This window comes from Perca fluviatilis, chromosome 12 (assembly GCF_010015445.1).
Source record: "Perca fluviatilis chromosome 12, GENO_Pfluv_1.0, whole genome shotgun sequence".
In the NCBI taxonomy this organism is placed as follows: Eukaryota; Metazoa; Chordata; class Actinopteri; order Perciformes; family Percidae; genus Perca; species Perca fluviatilis.
The window spans coordinates 8,054,315-8,077,873 of record NC_053123.1 but is presented as its reverse complement, the minus strand read 5'-3'; the positions used below and the strand labels follow the sequence as shown (position 1 = coordinate 8,077,873).

Below are 23,559 nucleotides of genomic sequence, written 5' to 3'. Positions count from 1 at the left end.
GCATTTACTTATAGAGCACTCATAAAATACAGTGAAAACCAGACATCAGTTTTGACCAATATAAAAAAAAAAAAAGAGTGAACTCAAATGGTCTCGATGACAACTGTGGAAGTCATCAACTGATGAAGACTGTTTTTTTTTATATTTATATATTATAGTATTAAAAAAACCTGGACTGTGTTTCCATATTCTCTGGAGTAGTTGTGATTTAATTAGATGTCAACAGAAATTGCGAAATTCTTCAAACCAAAAAATAATACAATAAATTCATTTTTGGTTTAACATTCTTTAATTTTGATATCTGCATCAGACAACCAGCTGCCCCCATGGGCTCCATCACAATTTCCATGTTGTGTTTGATAGCTTTATGAACAATTTACAATTATTTTACAATCAGGTTCTTGTAGCCAAAGCTTTTCACGTTTGCCCGTTATATGAAGGGTTATATTAGTTGTCCTCTAAACAAAATAAAATCAGTTTTATGTCTATCACTGTATACAATGTTTGCATATATGGTATCATTTGGTGCCACTAAAAAAAAAGTACTCATCCAGTGGTAAAAGTATGCTATTGTTGCTATAAGTTTAATTTAGTCACCCAAAAAGAAACAAGTAATGAAAGAAATAAGATAATCAAAACGAATGACATCTTTGTCAAATATAAGCTAATATTGTAGTAATGGCCTCCATTATATGATTTTAAGGAGTAATGCAAAATAAAAATTGTATTCTAATAGCAATTACATGAATCAAGAATGCACATCAGCTTGTTTTCAGAAGAATCTATCTTCCTGTTGTCCAGTTTCCTCTAGTAGGGTAAGCATTGCTACACTTGTATTTGTTCCATACAACACGATAAACCCAGAGCAAACCGTGAAGAAACCACTCTTCAGACTACCTTACATGTGATAATGTATGTGGGCAGAGCTTGATAACCACTAAATATGACCGAGATATCACGTTCTCCGCTCACGCTGTCGTACAGGATTGGTGGATCTGTCCCCACAGCAGGTGGCAGAATGAGACCTGGTTTACCAGAGGTGGCGTTTCCTGTCAGCACCTTGGCCTCCACAAAGTGCAGATACTCCTCCTTTTGCCCCTTCCACACTTCCATGGCCTTCTCCACTGTGCCGGCAAAGTAGATGCCCTCTCCATATTTTGGCTCTATATTGAGAGGAAGATACAAAAGAAAAATAGCTGTATTTTTTCTTTGTTATTTTCCCTTTTCTAACAATGTTCTGTATCTGCAGGTCTCATTCAAATTTAAAGACTCCTAGAAAATTAGCATTAAACTGATTAAAAGAATTTGTTTGCATTATCAAATGCTGTTCCTAGAAGCATTATCATACCATCAGGTGGTGCGTACTCTGCATGGAATCCAATGTGGCTGACCATCTCACAGAACTGCGCAGGTATGCGTTGAAACATCGTTTGTGGCGTGAAACAGCAGAGCTGATTTTTCTTTTGGGCAAAGAGCACGTTCAGTGCAGGGTTCTCCACTTTGTCCAACTAAAAATAAAATATTACATTGGTCAAACAGTGGTTTAAAATAAGACACCTGTAGCTAATTATAATTAACAGTATTTAAAACGAGTACAAACACGCCTCCAATTTAAGAATATGCCCACTTTTAAACTGCCTGTGTAGCATGATTAAATCAAACACATGAAACCATATGAAGACATTAACAACCTAACTGTGACATGAACTTAAATGACAACGCTTTATAGTTTTCCACAACATCATCAAGCATGTTGCATTTACATATACTGTACCTTCAATATACGCAGGAGCCCGTGCTTTTTGAATGCGGATGATCTCTCTGAGAACTCTGGGCTCGAGCGGTCAACTGTCTTTCTTTCAAAGGACACATCCTCGGGCAACACAGCACAAAGCATGGCACGTTCTTCCTCTGTGACAAACTCCTTCTGGATGTTGCAGAGCATGGCCTCCACCTGCAACCCAGCGACTACGACATCTTCAGTTGAATTCCCCTTTACAGTTATGCCAGCACGACCGTTCTCAAAGGACTCCTCAATGGAAACTCCTCCTTTGATGAGACGGGACAGTTGCAGATGTTCTTTCTCGCCAAAGTGCTGGATGAAGTTGTTGCGGATAGCAACAGTGTCCAAGGTTTGGAAGAGAAGGCCACTGAGCCATCGCTCAGCCTCACGTGTGGTTTCATCAGAGGGGCCGATCAAGCTGATCTGTGGAGTGAGAGCTCTGTCGCCTTGGAAGTCATCTCTGTGCTCAAATGCTGGCTGGGAAGACATCATTACGTCCACTGCGGCAAGTTAAGATCACTGTTATATTCAATCATTTCAGCAATAGGTTTGGTCAAACATGCATTCCTACTATGCTGGTCATTTTTAACATTAGCTGTCCTAGATTAGCTTTACTGGTTTCTACAGCAACCGCTGTAATAAAGACAAATCATATGCAGACATGGAGGTCACTACAAGGATAATGTAGATTTAGTTTCTTAAATCATAACTAGTGTTCTGCACTGCAGTGCTTTAGGTAGTATGATGCATTCCATAACCATCATCCCCATAAGTATTTGCATCAAAAGACACCTTTGTGTACATTAAATGACAACTGAAATATTGTGTTACCATGTGTAAAGTTGGGATCAGACGCTTTTTGCTGGAGATATCTGAATTGTTCCTCAAAAGCCTACAAAGAGAAGGTCATTAATACATATAAATGTATTTTTTTTATTTTGTATAAGACACAGTCACAAAGCATTAATGGCATTTGAGTTACTAAGTTAGAGAGTACTGGCAACTGAACTTGTGTGACCAGGACAACCCGGTCACACAAGTTCTCAGCATGTGTAGGGAGTGTCTCACACTAGAGTAAAAACATAACCACATTCCACCTAACAGATAGATATTACTCAAGATAGAATTACAATGCTATTTAATTAAAACATTACAGATTTCACATTTACTAAATAACTGTAACTTGCATTTACGGTAATATTATTCTAATATCATGCCTGTATTGTTGCAATACAACCTTGAATGTGTCGTTGTCAGAAGGAAATATGACAAAGTGAACTTCAAACTTCTGTGGGGCGTTTTGGGCGAAGTCGGCCACTGCATTTGACATGATCTGGGCAACTTCTTTTTTATCGAACCCGAGGGCTCCGGTGCCGATGGCAGGAAAGGCGATTGACTTGTGTTTTGCGGCCGCCAACCATAAGCATTCTGATACCGACTTGAAAAGAATCTGAAATGATTAAATCAGTGGACAGAGAAATGGACACATTCAACACTTTATATTAGGAGGTGTGACGAGATCTCGTGCCCCCCCTTCTCCCTTCGTCCTATAATGGTCATAAATCGATACTAGAGTAACCTACTTCCTTCCTTTTCCTTCACAAAAATCATCTGTTGAGTGTTTGATGGTAGTTTATTTGTGCTTTAGAACATTATCAATGTGAAACAATAGTAAAATAAGCTTTATTTCTCTCGGTCTACTGTACAATGACAAATTCAAGTACAAAACATTTGGTCTCTACTGCCAGAAAATGCTTGGTAATACTGTAACTTTGGTTCTCTGAGTGAAGAGACTCTCTCTCCACCACACATATGGAATAAGTAACGGTGTAACTGTTGGTTTTTCAGTTGAGTTTATGTCAAAACCTTTCAGTGCTCGGTTTTCATTTTGTGACTTTCTATTGAATAAAAGGCCTATTTTTCCAGTCTTATTTCTTCATTGTAGTTTTCTGTAAAATAGTGTTAAAATCTTGTCTCATCTCGATCTCCTGTCTTGTCTCGTGAACTGGGTGTCTCGTCAAACCTTTACTTTATATGCAGTAATATTTACTTTCTTAACAGTGTGCATTTTCAGTATTCAGGCTTTCAGTTGTACTTTTTTTTAATGCATATTTGTTTTGCAATGAGCGCAATTTAATGCTACTTGGAATATGTGCTCTCTTGATCAGTAAGACAAATCAAAACAAAATTTAAACCAGACTATTAACACATTTTATATATTATATATATTATCCCTTTACTTAAATGCCCCATAACAGTTATCTCATACTGTACCTGCTGCGCCACTCTTTGCTGTGCTGGGTCTTTCCACTTTTCAGTGCAAAAAGTATGATACACCTGTTTACACTGCAGCTTGTAGGGGTTTGTGACAATCACATGTCCAGTCTGAGGGACATTATATATTTCTTGTTGCATTCCAGGACCAGCTCTCTGCAATAAAGCTCTGGAGATTTCACCAATGTTCAAGTCTCGCTGTGGTGATGCAGTGTTTACGATGACATCTGTCTGAGAGAAAACATAGTTAGTACACGGGAAGGCAAACATGCGGTTTGCGACAAGTACTATGTACATACTGGGACTATTGACTATATTACAGAAGCTTATATTAATCCCTCTGAGGCACACATTCAAACATATTACACCATATATTTCTGTAGTACTTTATATGTCAATCCAACTATGGACAAGGCTAGGTGCATATTTGTGAAGATGCTTTGAGCAACCACAACAGACACAAAATGTGAGTAAAAGCTTATTTGTAAATATTCCTCGAAATAATAAAGAAACGCATAACAATTTCTTTTACACAAGCAGCCATCCATATTGTATGAAATAGGTAAGTAATTAGCAAATTGATGAAAAAACATTACAGATTCTTACATGCTGTTCCTCAATTTTGCCCCTCTTCAGTGTCAGATGGACATTTCCTAACTGGACAGTCGGTGTTGAGGTTTTGGCATCACCTCTGGTTCTGCGGTTGGTTAATAACTGAAGGCAGGCCCTATTCATTTCTTTGACCGTAGGCTCGTCATTGTTCACAAGGAAGATCTCTTTAGGAAGATGTCCTGAAGAGCCAGAGCTTTCATAGTAGTGTTTCACCGTTGTCACTATGGCTTTTGCACAGTCTGGCAGGGGGTAGTTGAACAGACCGGAGCTTATAGCTGGAATGGCAACAGACTGCAGACGGTTTTCCTTAACTCTGTCAAGAATGCTCATGATGGCCCTCTCCAACAGCTGTTTAGCCGCCGAAACATCTGACTTCAAGGGATATTTTGATACATATGGGCCCACAGCATGGATTATCTTCTTGCATGGTAGGGACCCAGCATCACAGACAATTGCATCTCCTGTTTTCAAGCCACCGTACTTGCTGATGTAATCATCGCTGTCTCTTTGGATTTGTGGACCCCCAGCCATGGACAGAGCTAGAGCAAGGCCACCATAATGATGAAGCTGGTCATTAGCAGCATTCACAACTGCATCCGCCTGGAAATTGGTGAGATCGGCCTTCCACACAGACACCTGAACACCTCCATGTAGCGTAACAGCAAACCTTTTCTCTGGGACAACGGATGGCCCTCTCTGCTGCACAGTGCTCAGACCTCTTTCAAAATCAACACCATCGATGGTGGCAACACATCCAAATTTGCTTTGAAGGACATCACTCAGAGCAGATCCACATCGTCTCACAATGTTGACCGAAGGTCCACGAAGAGGAATATCAAATTTACTGTCCATGGTTCCTAAACAGAGCTATGGAAAAACGTTGTGAGTAAATCTTACAATGACACCAGTATGTGTTTAATATATTTGATACACAGCATTAGAAAACATCACTTTTAAAGTGAATCAAGACAAAAGTCACAAAACAATGACTGATAAAGTCTTTACACGCTCAATAAATACATTGAGGTGAATACGTAAGAAATAACTATGGCCGAAGAGAAATGATCGTCAGTGTCTTTAAAATGTTTAAACAGTAACAGCAGGTGAGGCACAAAATAGGATTATCAGTCAATCTGCGTAAATTATTTGATTATTGGTTATTATTCACCACACCATAGATCGTTCGATGGCATTGTATCATTCCATAGGTAAAAACTCTCCCCTATACACTTAGTGTGTAGCTTATATTAGACCGGCTGGGAATCACATCTTCAGCTGAGGCTATTTGTTGATGCAGAGCTGTGTAAACTGTTGCCCCAGCACCAGGAACCCACCAACGCACAGTTAACTGTATCATAGTTTTGTGGACATATATAATAATTTTAACATTTAATACACAACTTAATTCCCTGCTATTGACAGTGTTATCAGGTCTGAACTATGTTACTATGAATTGGAGAGGAGACTCCACAGTGGAGGTCTGCGGCCACACACTCTTGGAGAGCACTCTTGATGAATTGGGAAATGACTGAACAAGACCCAGATATAAGACAGATATAAGTGCTATTTTCCTTTCCCTCCAGTAGAGGGAGACAGTGACAGTAACCAATGTACAAGGGTATCCCACTCAATACTCAATCAGCTGTCTCAAAAAGACATGAGCAAAATGTGTTCCCATGCCATAATACTACAAAAAGAATATAGTGTGCACTAACATGCTTGGTATACTGCTTGGCAATGAGTATACAAGCAAGTTATTATTTTTTTTTTAAATGTGTAAACTAGAAAGAGAAAACAAAACATTTGCCCCAAATACTGTGTTTTCTGATATGTCCTGCAGTTGTCTCACTTGAGTTGCTCTCCATTGCACTGCACTTCAAAATCTAGTTTGCTTTGCATTATATTGACATCAAGTAAGTTCTTAATTTTTGACAGCTTATGAATACCGCGCTACTAAAGCTGCAAAAGACACATACTGTACTATTCTGTATGTATTCGTTTCACTGTTTAAACATTTATTAAGACTTTTCTAACTAGTATAGACAAAGAGGTTGGAATACTACATAACATTTTTGGTTTAGATAGTAGATACGTATAATAAACCGCCATTTTTGTTTTTTTTATATCTGCGCGAGCGGGCGAGTTGATGCGGTGTTGACGAGACAACAAAACAAACTGGTTTATGCTAGGTTTAAGTCCATAAACCATACTTTAAGTCCAACATGTATTTCGACACTTAGCTATATTAATTTCAACAAATTTAAAAGACTAACGGAAGGGCATGTATGCGGAGATATTATACTCACCCACCACGCTGGAAAGTACCGAGGAAATACAGAAAGCGAAACAGTGAGACGGGGTGCGGTTTGACCAGTAAATAGGCACGTACCTGTGTCCATCTATATTAAGTCTATGCCTGTGTCCTGCCTTTGGTCCATTCTGCGTTAACACTCCACGGCAGCACTCGACGACGATGTCGAAAACACAAGTCACCGTTTCATTTCCTAAGAAACAAAACTGAAAGTAAAGCAGGACAGTGTTGGACCAGCCACGATGGCCGACGCATATGCGTATGCTCTGCTCGTGAAGCTCGAAGAAAACAACGTACCGAGACTAAAAAACAAATTAGTAAAATACTTTCAAAGTAAGAAATCTAACGGTGGCGACTGTGAAGTTGAGTATGAACATGGCAGCAGCACAGCGGTGTTGCGCTTCCGCAGAGAGGAGGGTAAGTTTGGCCTGATAAACTAGACCGTAGCTTATAATTACCTCTACTTTGTCTAAAACGTTTCGATACCCATATTATAAATCGACTTCTTTACTGAGAGTGGTTGTATTTTTTTTTCCACAGACCAGCGAAATGTTTTGGGGAAAGAGGCGCATCAGATTAGTTTGGATAAAGGCGTGTTAAAGTTGACAGTTTGCTTACCTACCGATGAGACAACAACAACAACAACAGAAACAACGCAGGTCAGTGTACAAAAAAGGTGTTTATCTTTGAGGCCCCACCTGAGCAGGCTATGTTGTCATTTAGGTGTTAAAAGAGCCTACATGGGGAGGTCACGAAGCAAGTTAAATCTGCCATCATTTCTTATAACATTCACTTCCTGTCCTCGAATGAAATGGCAATGATATTTTTCTATTCCTCACTGTCTGCCAGACAAATATCAGACAGTGTCTGGGGATCATTCCCTTCCCTGAATCTGATGGGACTGTTATAAGTGTGGGGCAAGCTGTAAAAGAGAATAGTTCCTTGTACGGCTTCCATTTCACTGTAGTCTTGAATAATCATAACCTAAGATGGTGATACATTCTGAGATTTAGAATCTTATCAATTCCTGCTGTGTGGGTATCATAGAGGTCCAAACCAGAAGCACAACACACTTGGGAAGGATATTGTGTAAGGGCCTTACTCCTTGACACAAAAATTGATAATTTGTCTGACTCCATTCCTTTTCAAACCAGCTGACATTTAGGGCATTGTGCCATGTGAAACTGGTTGCATGAGATGCCATGAGTGATTTATAAATTTAAAAAAGGGGATTCATTATTATACCTTTCCAATCCTATACAGGAAGCTCCATCTGACGGACTTAACAAGACATGTAAGTACTCATTAAAACAAATGTGTCTTACTCCGTAACAGTGAGTTTTGTTAAATCAGATCAAATATCAATATTGACTTATTTTTGATATGTGATTGTTTCTTGAACAGATTCTCACACACACAGAAACATACACCCACATCTTCTCATGTAGTACAGTATGTGATTAAGGGAATTTATGGTAGCTTGAATACAAAAATTCCATAAACAGCAGTCAGTTTTATCCGTAGGTAAGATATAGTCTACTAATAACAAGTTAATAATTTTGTTTATGTCCTGAGCAAAAAGTTAGTTTCAATTATTAACTGCTGTTATCTTTATAAATATATCTGGATATGGGCGCCTGGGTAGCTCACCTGGTAGTGTGCGCCTATATACAGAGGCAAAGTCCTCGACACAGTGGTCGCGGGTTCAATTCCGACCTGTGGCCCTTTGCTGCATGTCGTTCCCCCTTTCTCTCCCCTTTCATGTCCAAAGCTGTCCTATCTAATAAATGCCTAAAATGCCACAAAACAAATCTTAAAAAAAATAAAATATATATATATATATATATTTATATATATATATATATACACACACTAAACAAACACTTTTCTGTGACCATTTAAACTTTGCGGCCCACCATTCAAACCATACTGACGTGAAAACAGGAAGCCATTCCTCAACTCAGAAATAAATGTCTTCTCAATTAGTAGTCTCTAAGATCAATAAGTACAGTTTTGAGTGTTCTGGCCATCAATGCACTGCAAATTAAGAAAACACATGCAAATAGATTCAACACAAACTGATGAAGAAACATCTTCAAGTTTACAGTTAACAGCAAATATCTGCAATAATATCTGAATCATGCCATCACAATAAAAAAAACATTTAAGTCATTTTCCAACATCACTGACGGATTGCCGACTTTTATATCTTCATAATCTACAAAGTGTTTCCTAGCCATGTGCATCCCTTTTTAGTGTCCCCTGGAAACATTTTCTGTTGTGTTGTTAACTTTTTGCAGTGCCTTTTCTGTATTTCCTTTGCGTTTTCTAAAATGCTGCGCCATGCTGTGTCCATTTGCATGTTTTTTTAATTTGCTGTATGTTGAACTCTCAAGGCCACCAAAGATATAGATATATATATATATATATATATTTTTGCATGTTGGCCGGATGGCCCCAGAAAGCAGAAGCAACATGGGGTAGTTGTGACTGCAGCAGTTTCTTAAAGGTCCACTGTGTTGGAATTTCTCCCATCTAGCGTTGAGATCATACATCACAATCAACTCTCTCGCACCACGCAGTTCAAAGTACGTATTACAGCTACGGTAGCCTTCACGCTTCAAAAAGCCGGTCTCTTGCTCTTTTCAGTCTCCTTTTTCTGGGCGAAGAAGAAGACTCCTGTTCCTGAAATTTGGATTTTGAATACGCGTGGTCCTCCGTGTTTCCTTCTTCAAACTTGCCGGGGCCGGGAAGCTACGATACCCATTAGCAGCATTAGTAGCACCTGTGAGTTTATCATGTGACAGCGAAAACGTGAAAGGCGGAGCAGCATGTCCTGTATGTCCCTTAACGGCTAACGTATTTCAAGATGGTGCATGAATATGGAGCGTCTACCCCAGTTCATGCAAATGTAAAATTTCAAGCCAATAGGAATACTTGGAATTGATGGTGGTGGTAAATATTCATGAAAAAGGACAAGTTTGTGAACGGGCAACACAGATTTTGATGAACGACTAAACACGTTACACACTGGACCTTTTTAAACCAGGAACTCAGCCTTGTAAGTCTGATTTATTTCTGTAATGTGCAAAACTTGTGTCGTTTGGTTTGCCATTGTGGCCACATGCTCTGTGGCCAAATAATATCTGCCATTTCAGGTCAGCCAAACCAGACCTTTTGTGTATAGATATACATTTGTTTTGTGTGTAAGATTTTTGTGAAGTTTTATACTGAAACAAGTAGACTAAAACCTGTATTTAACATAACATATACTTAAACAGACGCACATTGTTGCACAATACATCAGCAGTAGCAAATGTAACCATGTATTTATCAGGTAATAATGTAATAAAAGCCAAGAAAACAAGCATCACAAGCCATCAGCTAAACAAATTCACAGGGTGAAATTTAATTTACTTGAAAAAAAAATCTTCTTTACAGTACCTGGGATTTTGCTAGACCATCATTTCCTTCCAAACCAAGCCACCATCTTTACATAAACCTATTCTCAATGTGGCTTTTTGTTTCTCTTCCAGGTTTGATTGTTCTTAATGATAGTTTTTTAACGTATTGCTTTTATCAACTTTTTAAAAATGTTTCTCCACTGATAGCTTCACTTTAAAAAAAACAAAAAAAACATTCTGCACCCTTTCATACTGGGCTTTGAACCATTTGGGCACTTGTTTACTCCTGTTTATTACTTAGCCACAGACTTTCACACAAGTATATTACATTGGCACAAATACAGTTAGTTTCACTTTCGATTCCCTCTGCATGGTTCTCACTTGTTCTTTCCTGCTCTCCCTAGCGCGCTCTCTCTCAATCTCTCTTTCACCCTTTCTTTTTTATTGCTCAATTAGAGTGTATTTGCGTAGTTGGTTGTATTGTAATGTAAACATCAATAACATGAAAATAAATTACGACAGTCAAGCAGTGACTTGACTTGTTTTAAGTCACAGTTAGTGACCTAAAATGGCTGTTAAACAACTCCCCTCCTTTCCTCCAGTCAGTGTTGACCGGGTGCACACGACTCCTAGTAGCAATTAGGCTATACCATTGACTGTAAATATGAATGGACAGAGCATGTGTGACCTCACCCATTGGTTTGTGGGGATCTGCTATGAGTCGTCGAGTTTGCCGTTGGGGGCGCAGCCATCCTGGTTGCAGATGTGACGATTTTAGACGAGAGGGAGGAGCCATAGACTGTTGGGCGGTATATGACCGTGACGTTAGCTGAGAGTTGACAATGCTGCTTACGCTCTACGTTACGTTACACACTTTCACTCGTGATCTGGATGCAACTGCTGCTGAAAGCTAGCCTACATAATTTGAGGTCAGATTTAGCTTCGCTAGGTTTTAAATATATTTTTGTCCCATAGTTATATTACATATAAGACAGGCCGTGAACCACATCATAGCCACGCCCTAAAACACCCCCTGCTTTATCGTCGATTTTTAAAATCAACAAGACCATAATTAAAAAACTGAACATCATTCTGTGTTGCAGAAGACTTAAAACTAGCGATTGAGACCATAAACTCCTTTTGAAAATGTTTACTGAGGTAATAAATCAAGTGAGAAGTGGGTCACTTTCTCATAGACTTCTATAGAAACTGAACTCCTTTTGCAACCGCACGTTGCCGCCCCCAGCAGGAATTCAGATAGAATGCAGGTTTAAGGCACTAACGCAGGCGTCGGCAACCTTAGGCACGCGTGCCACCTTAACCAATGGCACGCTGGCAATATGTGTGCAAGAGAGTTATTGATGTGTTGAAATCATGGTTGAAATGCTGAAGCACTCTCTCATCCGCATGCCAAATTACAACGTCCACAGTTGCGCGACCTGTTATTTACGGTAGTTTGATTGACTCATATCTCTGACTGGGAACAACACAAAGAGGATTACCAACGGCCGCTGGGGCAGATGAACTAACGCTAGTCTTGTTACTGTAAGTAGGCTACATTAAAACCTTCGTGAGTTATAAGCCAATACTTAACAATGCACTCACCTGTGTAGACCGGCATAAACATGTAGAAAGTGATATTTCAATCTGCTCTGTCTGCTCAGTTCACTCTTGTCCGCCGCGCTGTTTTACGCAAACACAGCTCTACTCTGCAAATAGCAAATAAAAAAAAAATAAAAAAACTTAAGCTGGCTGAAGAAACCATCCTCTCCGCTGGAGCGGTAAATATGGACGCATTATAATACCAAAACAAATACATGTGGCTACTTAATATGCACGTGAATGACGCAATCGTTATGTTCGTGTTCTTCATTCTTGATAATGATGCTGGTTGTGTTATTATTATTTTTGCCATAGCATCGTTTCATTGAAAATGAGGCATACAGGACCTGCTTATCAGTCCATTCATCATTAAAGCTGGGCTTTTCCATGTCAACTTTTGCTTCAGGCTCTTTGACAGTGATATTTTTGTCAGCCCATTTTCCACAAATAAGGACGCTGCATACTAAAACCATGTTTCCATAATCATCATAATAATAATATACAATAATAATAATTACAAGGTCCTGATTATGAGAAATAAATGTTATCAAATGTTGCTATGGAATAAAATTACAGATTCCCTGGATATTACATTTTGATGTGATTTAATGTTGACATGGCACACTAATAAACAAGAAATTTTGAAAAGGGCACTTCATATCAGAAAGGTTGCCGACCCCTGCACTAACGAATTTGCAGCACTTCGGCGAACCGGATGTGTTGACGATTAATATAATACAGTCTATGAGCTATACTGACATGCAAAAACACAAGTACTGTGCTTTATGACATGCTAGTAAGCATCACTTCAAAATTTGAAAAAATAATTAAATATCTTCGAGTGGCCACCTAAATAAATCAAACATGGAGAAACTTGGAATAAACACAAATAGAGATTTCCTTCATGGTGTTAAATGATCTGACCTCATTAAGAACTGTGTGTTCAGTCACTTAACCTTCATGTCTCATTAACAGCGGATGTTGCTGTGATCAACGAGCAGTCGAGCGCCGATGAAGGCACACCTGCGGTCGTTTGCTCAGAGGCGAAAGGCAGAGAAGATGAGACAACAGACGAAGAGGTTTGCTCCACTTCGGCTGTTTTAGAAAATTTTCCAGAGAGCTTGAACCAGGAGTTTTTGGAGATGCTGGTGGAGAACATTTTAAAGGATCCTGACTCTCCATCTGCCAGCAAAAGCTTCACTTTGGAAGTCATTCCTAGCATCGCCTCTGCTGTCGTGACTTTCCAGAGTGGAAAAGGTACTTTTTGAGTCAAGAAGTGTGTGTGTGTGTGTGTGTGTGTGTGTGTGTGTGTGTGTGTGTGTGTGTGTGTGTGTGTGTGTGTGTGTGTGTGTGTGTGTGTGTGTGTGTGTGTGTGTGTGTGTGTGTGTGTGTGTGTGTGTGTGAGATCCTACAATAGTTCCAAAAAGATTAATTTATGCTGAGGTTTTCATTTTACAGACAATCATGGTTGCACTTTTATAATCTCCAGCATCCCTCTGGTGATTTTTGATTAGGAAATAACACAAAACTGCTGCTGCTGCAAAAAGAAATGGTATGAGAAAACATGACTTTATGACATACATTAATAGACAGCTGATGGCTCTAGCTAACATGACCTTGCATAACAATAAAGTAAATTATTCCAAATTAATCCCACACAAATTACTTTCTGCAAGTGGTGAGTAATGCACTTTCGCAGACCATAAATGAGCAGCACAGATAAAGAACACAGAGGTGTCCTCATCTTAAATACTAGTAGCCAATATAACATTCCTGCTGTTTGCCAGCAGGAAACACACGTGCCATATATATGCCAGAATATACACTTATTGATCAGCAATGCAATAGAACCTGACAAATTGATGTACTTTTTATGAAATTACCGCTGAACATTTAAAGTACCTTTTTAGTGATTTTTCTTTTAAATAAAGTTATGTTTAACTTCAGTGTTTTTCACCAAAATGCATTGTGTGAATAGAGCTGTAACAATTCCAAATTTGGCTGTACAGTTAATTGCAATTAACAATATAATTGTCTCTTTCATTCAAATTTAAAAATCTTAATTCATGTATTACTTTTTAAAAACAAATTAAAGTTTTGAATGAATTCCAGGATACATCTTTTGGTTATATCCCTGTTATGTGAACCAGATAATGTAATAACACAAGTACAAAGCCTATAAAGTAAACCACGCCTCGTATAATCATAAAACATTTTTACAAACCGTATCACTGTGTCATTTTTGTTGCTATGAACGTGTATTGCCAACAACTTAAAAATTTAAATAATCAAAATATATAGTCCAACCAATAATGACTTATATATATAAATACAATTTGGCACATCTCAACAAAGTCAACAATTATTAGTCATAAGCCTCAAGACCAAGCTAATGTTATCAATTAATTGCGGTTAAACAAAGAAACGTTGATTATGTAAAAGAAAATTGACAATTATGTGTAATAATTGTTACAGGCCTATGTGTGAATCATTGTATCTTGAAACAAATTTGATATATATTTCCCCTTCTTAAAATATTTGCAATGCTACGTTTTTTTAATAATTCAAAAGCATCAGTTTACCATTACGTATGCAGCCTAGCAGTCTTCTTCTTCTTCCCTGCATTTGTTGGCACATTGTTATGTTCCTTGGCTCATTACTGCTGCAGGCTGTCTATCAGTGGATTAGTGTGAAAACATCCGCAGGATTGTGAATCATGTCCCCTGCTGGTACAGGTGCATGCATGTGTTTTCCTTCTGCATGTGCTTGAGATAAACAAAATGTGAACCAGCTCATAAAAACTTGACAGAACAGAAACTTACAGAAAGGTCCCCACAAGGCTGATGCTGTTTTCTAAGAAAGCACAAAGAGCTGTTTATTTTTTGTGTTTTATAAACGTGTTATTGCCTAACTACCTTACCTTTTTATCACTATCTCACAGAAAACACTGATTTCGTGACAAGATGCCCCAAAAACAGGACGTTCGCTAAGAAGGGACTATCAGTCCGGCCTCTTGAACTCACAGAGCAAGTTGTAGTTGAAGACATACAAAATATTAGTGAAGATCTCCTCCGCCTTTATTTTGAGAATGCAGGTGGGGATGTGGAAAAAGTCGTGTTTAATGAAGCAGAGCAGTCTATCTTCATCACCTTTAAAGACCTTAAAGGTAATGCAAATTACAGTACACATTAAATATTCTACTGTATGTCATCAGAAATTGCCTCTTTTTAGATGAATTCAAGTAAATTCGGCAATGTAATAATGGATTGGATTTTTTTTCCCCATAGCTGTTCAGAAAATCATGAAGAAGAAGCATCACATCAAGCAGGAAGAGATCAAAGTGTATCCATTTTATATCTCTTTGGGAACGGCCCTTTATGGCAAAGATAAGCCCTCACTTAAACTCCCTGCTGCCCTCTCGGAACCCATTGACAAAGCTGTCTGGAGATACCTAAATGACAATCAATCGGCAGCAGAGAGCGTTCGTAGTCAATTGGCAAAAGACTTCTGCAGCGTAAACCTCACCCAATCTACTGTGTGCCTGAGCCCCGTATCTTCACTACTACAGCAACAGAATGCCAAAACCATCATCAAAGAGTGGAGAGATACTGTAAAGTCAGCATTTGCACAAGCTCTGTCAAAGTTCAAATCCCTGAAGCTCCGGCCAGAGCCAGAGACAGTATGGGAAGAGGCTGAGGAGAAGATCAGACAGATGCTACTGAATGAGGATGTGGTTGTAGTGCCTGACAAAGTCAGTGGTGTCTTGTCAGTGGTTGGTCTTGTGGCTGATGTCAGCAGACTAGAGCAAACTCTTTGTGAACTAGTAAACGAGATTGCCAAAAGGGTGAAGAGGGAGACATTGAGCGTGACCCAAGAGATCAAAGTGTCGCCATCGATTTTCCACATCCTGTGTCAAGACGGTCTTCAGGACAAGCTGCTACACGTGTACCCAGAACTCAAAATGTCATTTAGGAAAGAGAGTCCGGATTTGATAGTAACTGGCTTTCAGGAAGAGATTTTGGCAGCAAGCAAAGTCATATATGATGCAATGTTTGCCTTAAAACGACAGAATTTAGAAATAGATAACTATGTGCTTGACTTGTTGAAGGAGGAAGAACAAGAGGAGCTTACAAATGACCTCCTTACATCCAATGGAATAAATGCAGCATTTGAGATCAATGCACACAGGGTGCAGCTCCTTGCTTCTTCCGACAGAGATCTGAAGGATGCAGAAGACCACCTGGGGAGGCTGCTAATATCTCAATACACTGATGTTGAAGACATTAATGTCCTGGAGAAGCCAGAGTGGAAGGACCTGGTCAGTCAATTAGAGAATGCTGACGATAAGTCATGCAGGAGAATTCTAATCAACACCACTGAGCAACAAGTGGTGGTGTCTGGCCACAAGGATAGGGTCACAACAGTTAGCAGTGAACTTGATGACTTCTTGACTCAGAATGCTCAAGTTGAAGAAAGCGTTGTGGTCAAGGCCGACGCCATAGTTGAATACATTAAAAAACATGAAACATCTTGGATGGAGCAAGTGGGAGAAAAAGTTGTGGTGTCTTACCAAAATGATGCTATCTGTCTCAGTGGTTCTAGAGTTGATGTCGCAGACTGCCATACCTTGGTTAAAAACCTGGTCTCTTCTGTGTTCTTTGAAACATTAAAAGTCCCCATGCCTGGAGGGAAGAAGTTCTTCCAGGATAAAGAAGCCATGTATGTTTCCTCACTCTTTCATGAAACTGGCTGCCTGGTCCAGCTGGTTGATGAGACTAGTGGTGGACAGGACGACTTGGCCCACAGACACGTACCAAAGCCTGTGTATCAGCTTCAGACTCTTGATGGAGTGGAAATAGCCATTTGCAAGGCAGATATGTGCAGCTACCCCGTGCATGCAGTTGTCAATGCTTCTAATCAGGACTTGCAACATAACGGAGGTCTTTCACTAGCACTTCTTAATGCTGCTGGCCCTCAGTTGCAGAATATATGTGACAAAATAATTAACTCGAATGGAAAGCTTAAGCCTGGAGATAGTGTCATAACTGATGCAGGCGGGCAGCTTTGCTGCAAAAAAGTCATCCATGCAGTGGGACCCCAGTTTGATCAAGCTCATCCCCAGAAGCCTCTGACTCAGTTGAAAAAAACTGTTATGGGAAGCTTAGAACTTGCTGCAAAGCACGGCTGCGTTTCTGTGGCTCTGCCTGCCATCAGCAGGAACCAAGGCTTTCCTCTCAATTTGTGTGCATCCACCATCGTCAAAGCAGTGAAGGAATACTGTGATGGGTATGACCACAACGCCCTGAAGAAGATCCATTTGGTGAACAATGACGACAAAACTGTTCAGGCTATGGAGGCAGCTGTCAGACAGGAGTTTGGAAATCAAGGTGTCAGTCTTTCTCAACAAACTCTACCTACCAAGACCACCAAGTCGTCCCCTGTGAAACATGCTGCATCCGACCCAAACTGCTTGGGTCAAGTGCAGACCAAAGAGGGCTTGGACATCACTCTCACTAAAGGAAATATTGAGAATGCCACGGTAATTTCAATTTCCAACAATTAGTTTAGGAGTGAAACATTCCTACAGAGAGACTACATATTTAGAGTGTGTAGGATTTAACTACTGACTATCCTCTAGCTCTTAAGTATTTCCATCATTGAATGTAGTCTTATAGGGCTTGAATGATTGTTTTCTGAACGATTCTTACAGCCTGGATTCTTGACTCTTCTATTAAATAATAACGATGTTGTGAAAAGAAGAACATGCAACTGATAACATTTTGTTTACACATTCTTAGACGGAGGTGACGGTGAATACTGTATTTGAAGATCTTGCACTGAACAGAGGGGCAGTTTCCAGTGCCATCCTGGCTATGGCTGGACCCAAACTTCAGCAGTTGGTAAACGCAAATAATGCCACTGGAGATTTTGGTGAGATCATCGTTACTGATGGCTGCAAGCTGAAGAGCAAAAAGGTCTTTCATGTAGTTGCACCTCATTGGGACAAGGGACAAGGCACAGCTGACAAGGTAAAGTGTTACATCATGTACATTTAGGGTTAAACGACTTCTACAGTATGATCGGAATTTGATGAAAGGTCTACATTTTCGTTCTCTTACCTTTCTCTGCATGTCATGTAAAACATTATCCAGCTAATTTGTGTAACACAGATTGCTTTCAGTTTTTTTGTCTGCTCGGTTTGTGGCCACAAGTCATATCTTTGTTGCAGGGGTTGTTTCGATTTTACCTAGATATTAATAGCATTTATGTTTTGCCTTCCAGACCTTGGGTGGCATTTACAAGGGTTGCCTGGGCAAGGCAGAGGAGGGTGGTCTGACCTCCATATCCTTCCCTGCCATCGGTACTGGAAACCTGGGTTTCCCGAAAGACCTTGCAGCATCATTGATGTTGGACGAAATCTTAGCGTTTAGCAGTAAGAAACAACCTAAGCACTTGAAGAAAGTCGTGATCATCCTATACTCACAAGATGCACAGACTATCCAGGTAAGGAAAGAAAAACAAGCTTTGTAGTACTTCCATGCCCCCAGTACTAAAATAAAGTTTGCCATTAGATTAATTTAAAATTATAATTTAAAGATTTTACTCCTGATTTATTTGGTCATGGAAAATTGCCTGTAAGCACTCAAACATGCATGAAATAATGCACAAAACAATCATGGCAACCTTATTACCAAGCCCAGAAGTCAAAGCATATCTTCTGCCAAAAGAGACAAAAGGCATCTTTTATAGTAGAATAACTTGAATGTGATTGGCTGGCTGCCCAAAGATACTAACTTTCACCCAGTGCTAAGAGGCCACAATCTGATCACACACTGACCATGCCTTAATTTCACATCAATGTCAACCATCTAGTGTCAGTGGGGGACCTGGGCATGCATTGAAAAATGCCAACCATAAATAAAGTGTGAACCATTAATAATAACTCACTCCTACAGCACTGTTAACAAAGAGTGTTTGTGTTTCTTCTGTTGTGCCGTGGTATTTGTGAGTGTTTTGTTATCAGGTGTCTCTGTGCTTCTGTCTACAGGTTTTTAGTGATGAATTTACAAAGAAGTTCCCTAATGCCTCAGTTGGTCCGTTGCCCACGACTTCCCAACAAAGTACAGGTAGGCGACATTGTTGCAACATTTTAACGTGGAATTATAATATAATGCTGTATTTAGAAATGTGTAAGGAAAAAAATAACATAATTATTGACTGAAACACTTTGTAGTGTATTCATACACCCAACAAAAATATTTATTTTGTAATGATATGCAGAATAGCAGGCAGATCATAGCATTTATAAAGCTGAAACTGAAAAAAAACAAAAAAAAATTTAATTGAATGATTTAAATAGTTCAGTAATGATAAAGTCATGCAATTTTTTTTCGATAAACTAATTTGTCATTTCAACAGTACTGAATAGGGTTTGTGTTTTAACAAAAAGCTTTATTTAAGGGGCTTTTGTACCACTCTTAATTCTTTTCCTATGTCTACTGCCTCAAGGTCCCTTCTCTAAAGTTGTCTCGAGCTCAGGAATGCATGAGACCAAAATGGGAAGTGTGGCCGTACAGGTTGTCACGGGAGACATAACCAAGGAGACCAGTGATGTCATCGTCAACTCCACCAATGAAACCTTCTCTCTTAAGTCAGGTAAATGATAGCTTAGCTTTCTTTCAACAATGCAAAAACAAGTATAATTTCAGATTCTTTTTAGATTTAAAATGAATATGTACATGTAGTGGAGAGTACTTTAGAAGTATGATACCTTAAAAGTACTATCCACTACAGGGCAACATATCAACAATCCTGTTTGTTTTTATATTTATATATTGATTTTATATTTATTTTATATATGATATTGTGTTTGTCTTCCTTTCTTCTAGGAGTATCGAAGGCCATTATGGATGCAGCTGGTCAGGCTGTTGATGCAGAATGCCAAAACCTCGGTAAGGAAACATTTACTCAAAGAGTTGACACCAAACACAGTATAATAATCTTCTTGCTTGGTACTTTAATGACATGGATAAAGAGTTAATTATTAAGCCAATTCTGTAATCATAACTGAGTATGGCCTAAATAACACACACACACACACACACACACACACACACACACACACACACACACACACACACACACACACACACACACACACACACACACACACACACACACACACACACACACACACACACACACACACACACAGTTGTCAAGGTTCAAAGGCATTTAAATCCACTGTCTACACCTGTAGGTGCCCAGCCCAACACAGGCATGATAATGACCCAGCCAGGCAACCTCAAGTGTAAGAAGATCCTCCACCTAGCTGGACAGACGGACCCAGTGAAAATCAACAAGGTTGTGAAAGATGCACTCCAAATGTGTGTGAAAAACTCACACACTTCTGTCTCATTTCCTGCCATTGGCACAGGTGAGATTTATTTGCAGGATGTGGCGTTTCTCTTTAAATCTATCTTGGTTGAGGGGTGTGTGTACATGTACAAAACTCAGAAATTACAGCTTCTTCAATGTGTTTTGTACAGTCTTTTTTTAATTTGGATTGTGCCTTTTGGGGCTGCTGCACACATGTACACAATTAGTAGCAAAAGTGATCAATGCTGTACTCTTTCAGGTCAAGGCAATGTTCAGGCAAGACAAGTAGCAGACGCCATGTTGGATGCAGTGGTTGACGTCCTGAGCCAAAACCCAGCCGGGCCCCTGAAGACAATTCGGATAGTTATTTTCCAGCCACCCATGCTAAAAGAGTTCTGCAGCAGTATGCAACAAAGAGAAGACACTGACCCGAAAGGAACAGGAGGGTTCTGGGGAACCATTGGCTCCAAAATCAAATGTAAGAACAGAAGAGAATCATTTTGGTGTTTATATTCTTCAATTCATAATCACTTTTAAATGTTACTTTCCTGATTTTGATCTTGAAATTTGGTCTTGCAGCGTTATTTATTAGTGGAAGTGATGACAAGCCAAAGAAAGAAGGGGATTTTGTCATTGAGGCTCTGAAAGTGGACCCTGCTGCTTTCCACATCTGCGGTGAGTCACAGGCAAAAGTAGACTCAGCCAAGCAGTGGATCAACGACCTAATATCCAAAGAGCAACAAAGCAATTGCATTCAAGACAACTCCATCCTTAGCTTCTCTGATGCAGACCACCAGCGCATTGTTGACATCCAGAAAACCATGGACGTGACAATAAAGATTGAGAGCAAGATGGACCAGGCCTCAGTCACCATCGAGGGGCTCGGCAAGGACGTGCTCAAAGCCAGCCGTGAGATCCATAAGATGCTGAAGGTGGCGAGAGATAAGGAGGAGCTGAAGAAGAAAGTGGAGCTGGCGGGCACAATGGCAGAATGGCAGTACCTGCAGCAGGGGCAACAGTTTCAGAGCTTTGATTCAATGAGCAACTTCGAGCTCGAGCAAGCATTGGAAAAGAAGCTACCAAATGTAAAAGTTACAGTCCAGGGTCAAGACTACACAGTCACCATGCCAAAGGGACCTGCCACTGATAACCAGGGACGCACCCTGCAGATAAAGCGAATTGACAGACTAAAAGGTATCTTACCTGTGTCCTCTGATAAGTACAAACATGTTATTTGTTGCAACAGTGCTTCTGTGTCCTGCCTAACATCCACAATAACACAGGGGAAACTGCTTATGTCTTCATTATGCAGACAGAATAAAGTGCAATTAAACCACAAATGAGTGAACAATGTATATATAGTTAATATATATATATTATTTGTTTAAAAAAAATATATATATTATACATAATAATAAATTGTTGCACCAAAAATGAAATAGTTTCTTATGCCACTAGATGAAGACGTGCCTGAGTTCTGGGATGTCATGCCAGCCAACACCTCGTGCCTGGCTGTCCCCATCGCGGCCGGGGTGGCGGAGCACACTGAAGTCCTGAATCTGTTCCGGGCCACATGCCAACAAAACGTTATTAAGGTAGACTGCATTTACCATGGACTCAGTGTATGTAATTATTCATGTTTTATTTTTCAAATCTACATCAAATGACCCATCAGCTGGAATTAACACGCCTTGTGATGTACTCTGTATTCAGTTGTTACTCAATTGGTCAACCCAGTTGTTTTTAAACATGCTATATAAATAAATTGACATTGACAATGCATCTATTTCTTTTAACTATTAAAAAATCCATTATACAGGACAAGCAGATAATGTAATGGACCTAAAACTCAGACACTCAATAATATACTCTGCCCTCCTCTTAGATCGAGAGGATCCAGAACCCTGTATTGTGGAAGAGCCTACAGATCAAGAAGCGCGACATGGAGCAGAGAAACAATCATCAGAACAACGAGCGACGTCTCTTCCACGGCACCTGCCACACCACGGTGGACCACATCAACGAGCACGGCTTCAACCGGAGTTACGCAGGAAAGAACGGTGAGAAGTTTAAGTTGAAAACACGGGACATTTTTTTGTCCGAAAATGTCCTCCATCTGTATCGACAATTGTAACAATTCCAGTGTGACACAGCCCATTCCTCGTAGTTCTGATTAGTAGTTTTTACATCACAATTTAGCATATTTTAAAATCAGTTTGGTCGGTACTGTACCTCAGTTGCTTTAGAACAATTACAAGAAAACTGTATTTAGAAAGAAGTTACCGTCCCAGTTTAATTTGAATGTTCAGAATACTACAGTTGAAAACAAAAATAAGAAAATGAAAGCAACTACCTCACAGATTAACTCTATCGTTTTGCATTTCCAGCTGCTTGTTATGGCAATGGCACATACTTTGCTGTCAATGCTAGTTACTCTGCCTCAAACACCTACTCCCAGCCGAATCAAACTGGGGAGAAGTGCATGTACCTCTGTCGAGTGCTAACCGGGGATTTCACCGCCGGACAACAAAACATGATCATCCCGCCGGCCAAGGGCCCCGTCTCGGTTCAGAAGTACGACAGCGTCGTGGACAACGTGGCCAGACCCACCATGTTCGTTATCTTCCATGACAGCCAAGCTTATCCTGAATATTTGATTAGATTCAAGTAGACAGCCTTGCACTGAGACTTAACTTAATACAAATGCCTTACATACACCTAACATAAATAAGTGTTTGCTATGAATCATCAACTAATTCACGTTTTTTTCTTTTTTTGACATTTGGTTTATACTACTGCTATATAATAACTTAGTTTACGAGCAACCTGTAATGATCCCATGGGTAAGTTATGAAGGTATCAATAGTTGGATCCATATAGTGCCTTGAACATATCTCTATCATACTACAGAATAATTATGCAAGAACTCAAAGAATGAAAGGAAAATGAGAGGGTTGTTGAAACACATTTTTGGCTATATCTTATGCACATTGTAATTTCACTGAACATTTTACACTGTTAGCGGCATGTGGGAGGCTGCTGGAAAGTACCTGCTCTGTTCCAAGAAATAATGGAATAATAAGAGTTTGTCTGCGTATGTCAGGTTAACAATCACTTTTGGTTTTGAAAGCAAAATTGAAAGTTTACTGCTGTTCAGGTAAACAAGTCTGTACAAATAAAAGTTAAAACAAGCA

General features: G+C 39.6%; 2 protein-coding genes across 4 annotated transcripts; one reads left to right on the top strand and one right to left on the bottom strand.

The window, feature by feature from the left end:
- Positions 1–270: 270 nt before the first annotated feature.
- On the bottom strand, positions 271–7,196 carry parp9 (poly(ADP-ribose) polymerase family member 9). 3 transcript variants are annotated; one of them, XM_039817705.1, is made up of 8 exons: positions 7,059–7,196; positions 4,664–5,536; positions 4,058–4,288; positions 3,021–3,233; positions 2,616–2,675; positions 1,775–2,287; positions 1,349–1,508; positions 271–1,163 (listed from the first exon to the last, which is right to left on the bottom strand). In XM_039817705.1, exons 2-8 carry the CDS (start codon positions 5,519–5,521, stop codon positions 889–891), a joined length of 2,310 nt encoding a protein of 769 aa, XP_039673639.1. In that variant the 5' UTR covers positions 5,522–5,536; positions 7,059–7,196; the 3' UTR covers positions 271–888. The 3 variants fall into 3 exon arrangements, with proteins under 3 accessions (XP_039673639.1, XP_039673638.1, XP_039673637.1); XM_039817704.1 differs by having other exon boundaries at positions 1,775–2,283; positions 2,615–2,675; positions 6,976–7,107; XM_039817703.1 differs by having other exon boundaries at positions 6,976–7,107.
- parp14rs1 (poly(ADP-ribose) polymerase family member 14-related sequence 1) lies at positions 7,197–23,559 on the top strand. Its single transcript, XM_039817702.1, has 17 exons — positions 7,197–7,397; positions 7,521–7,639; positions 8,244–8,274; positions 12,962–13,243; positions 14,928–15,152; positions 15,274–17,525; positions 17,785–18,015; positions 18,269–18,490; positions 19,035–19,113; positions 19,496–19,642; positions 19,876–19,938; positions 20,247–20,423; positions 20,625–20,843; positions 20,945–21,559; positions 21,824–21,960; positions 22,251–22,425; positions 22,753–23,559. Exons 1-17 carry the CDS (start codon positions 7,223–7,225, stop codon positions 23,034–23,036), a joined length of 5,433 nt encoding a protein of 1,810 aa, XP_039673636.1. The 5' UTR covers positions 7,197–7,222; the 3' UTR covers positions 23,037–23,559.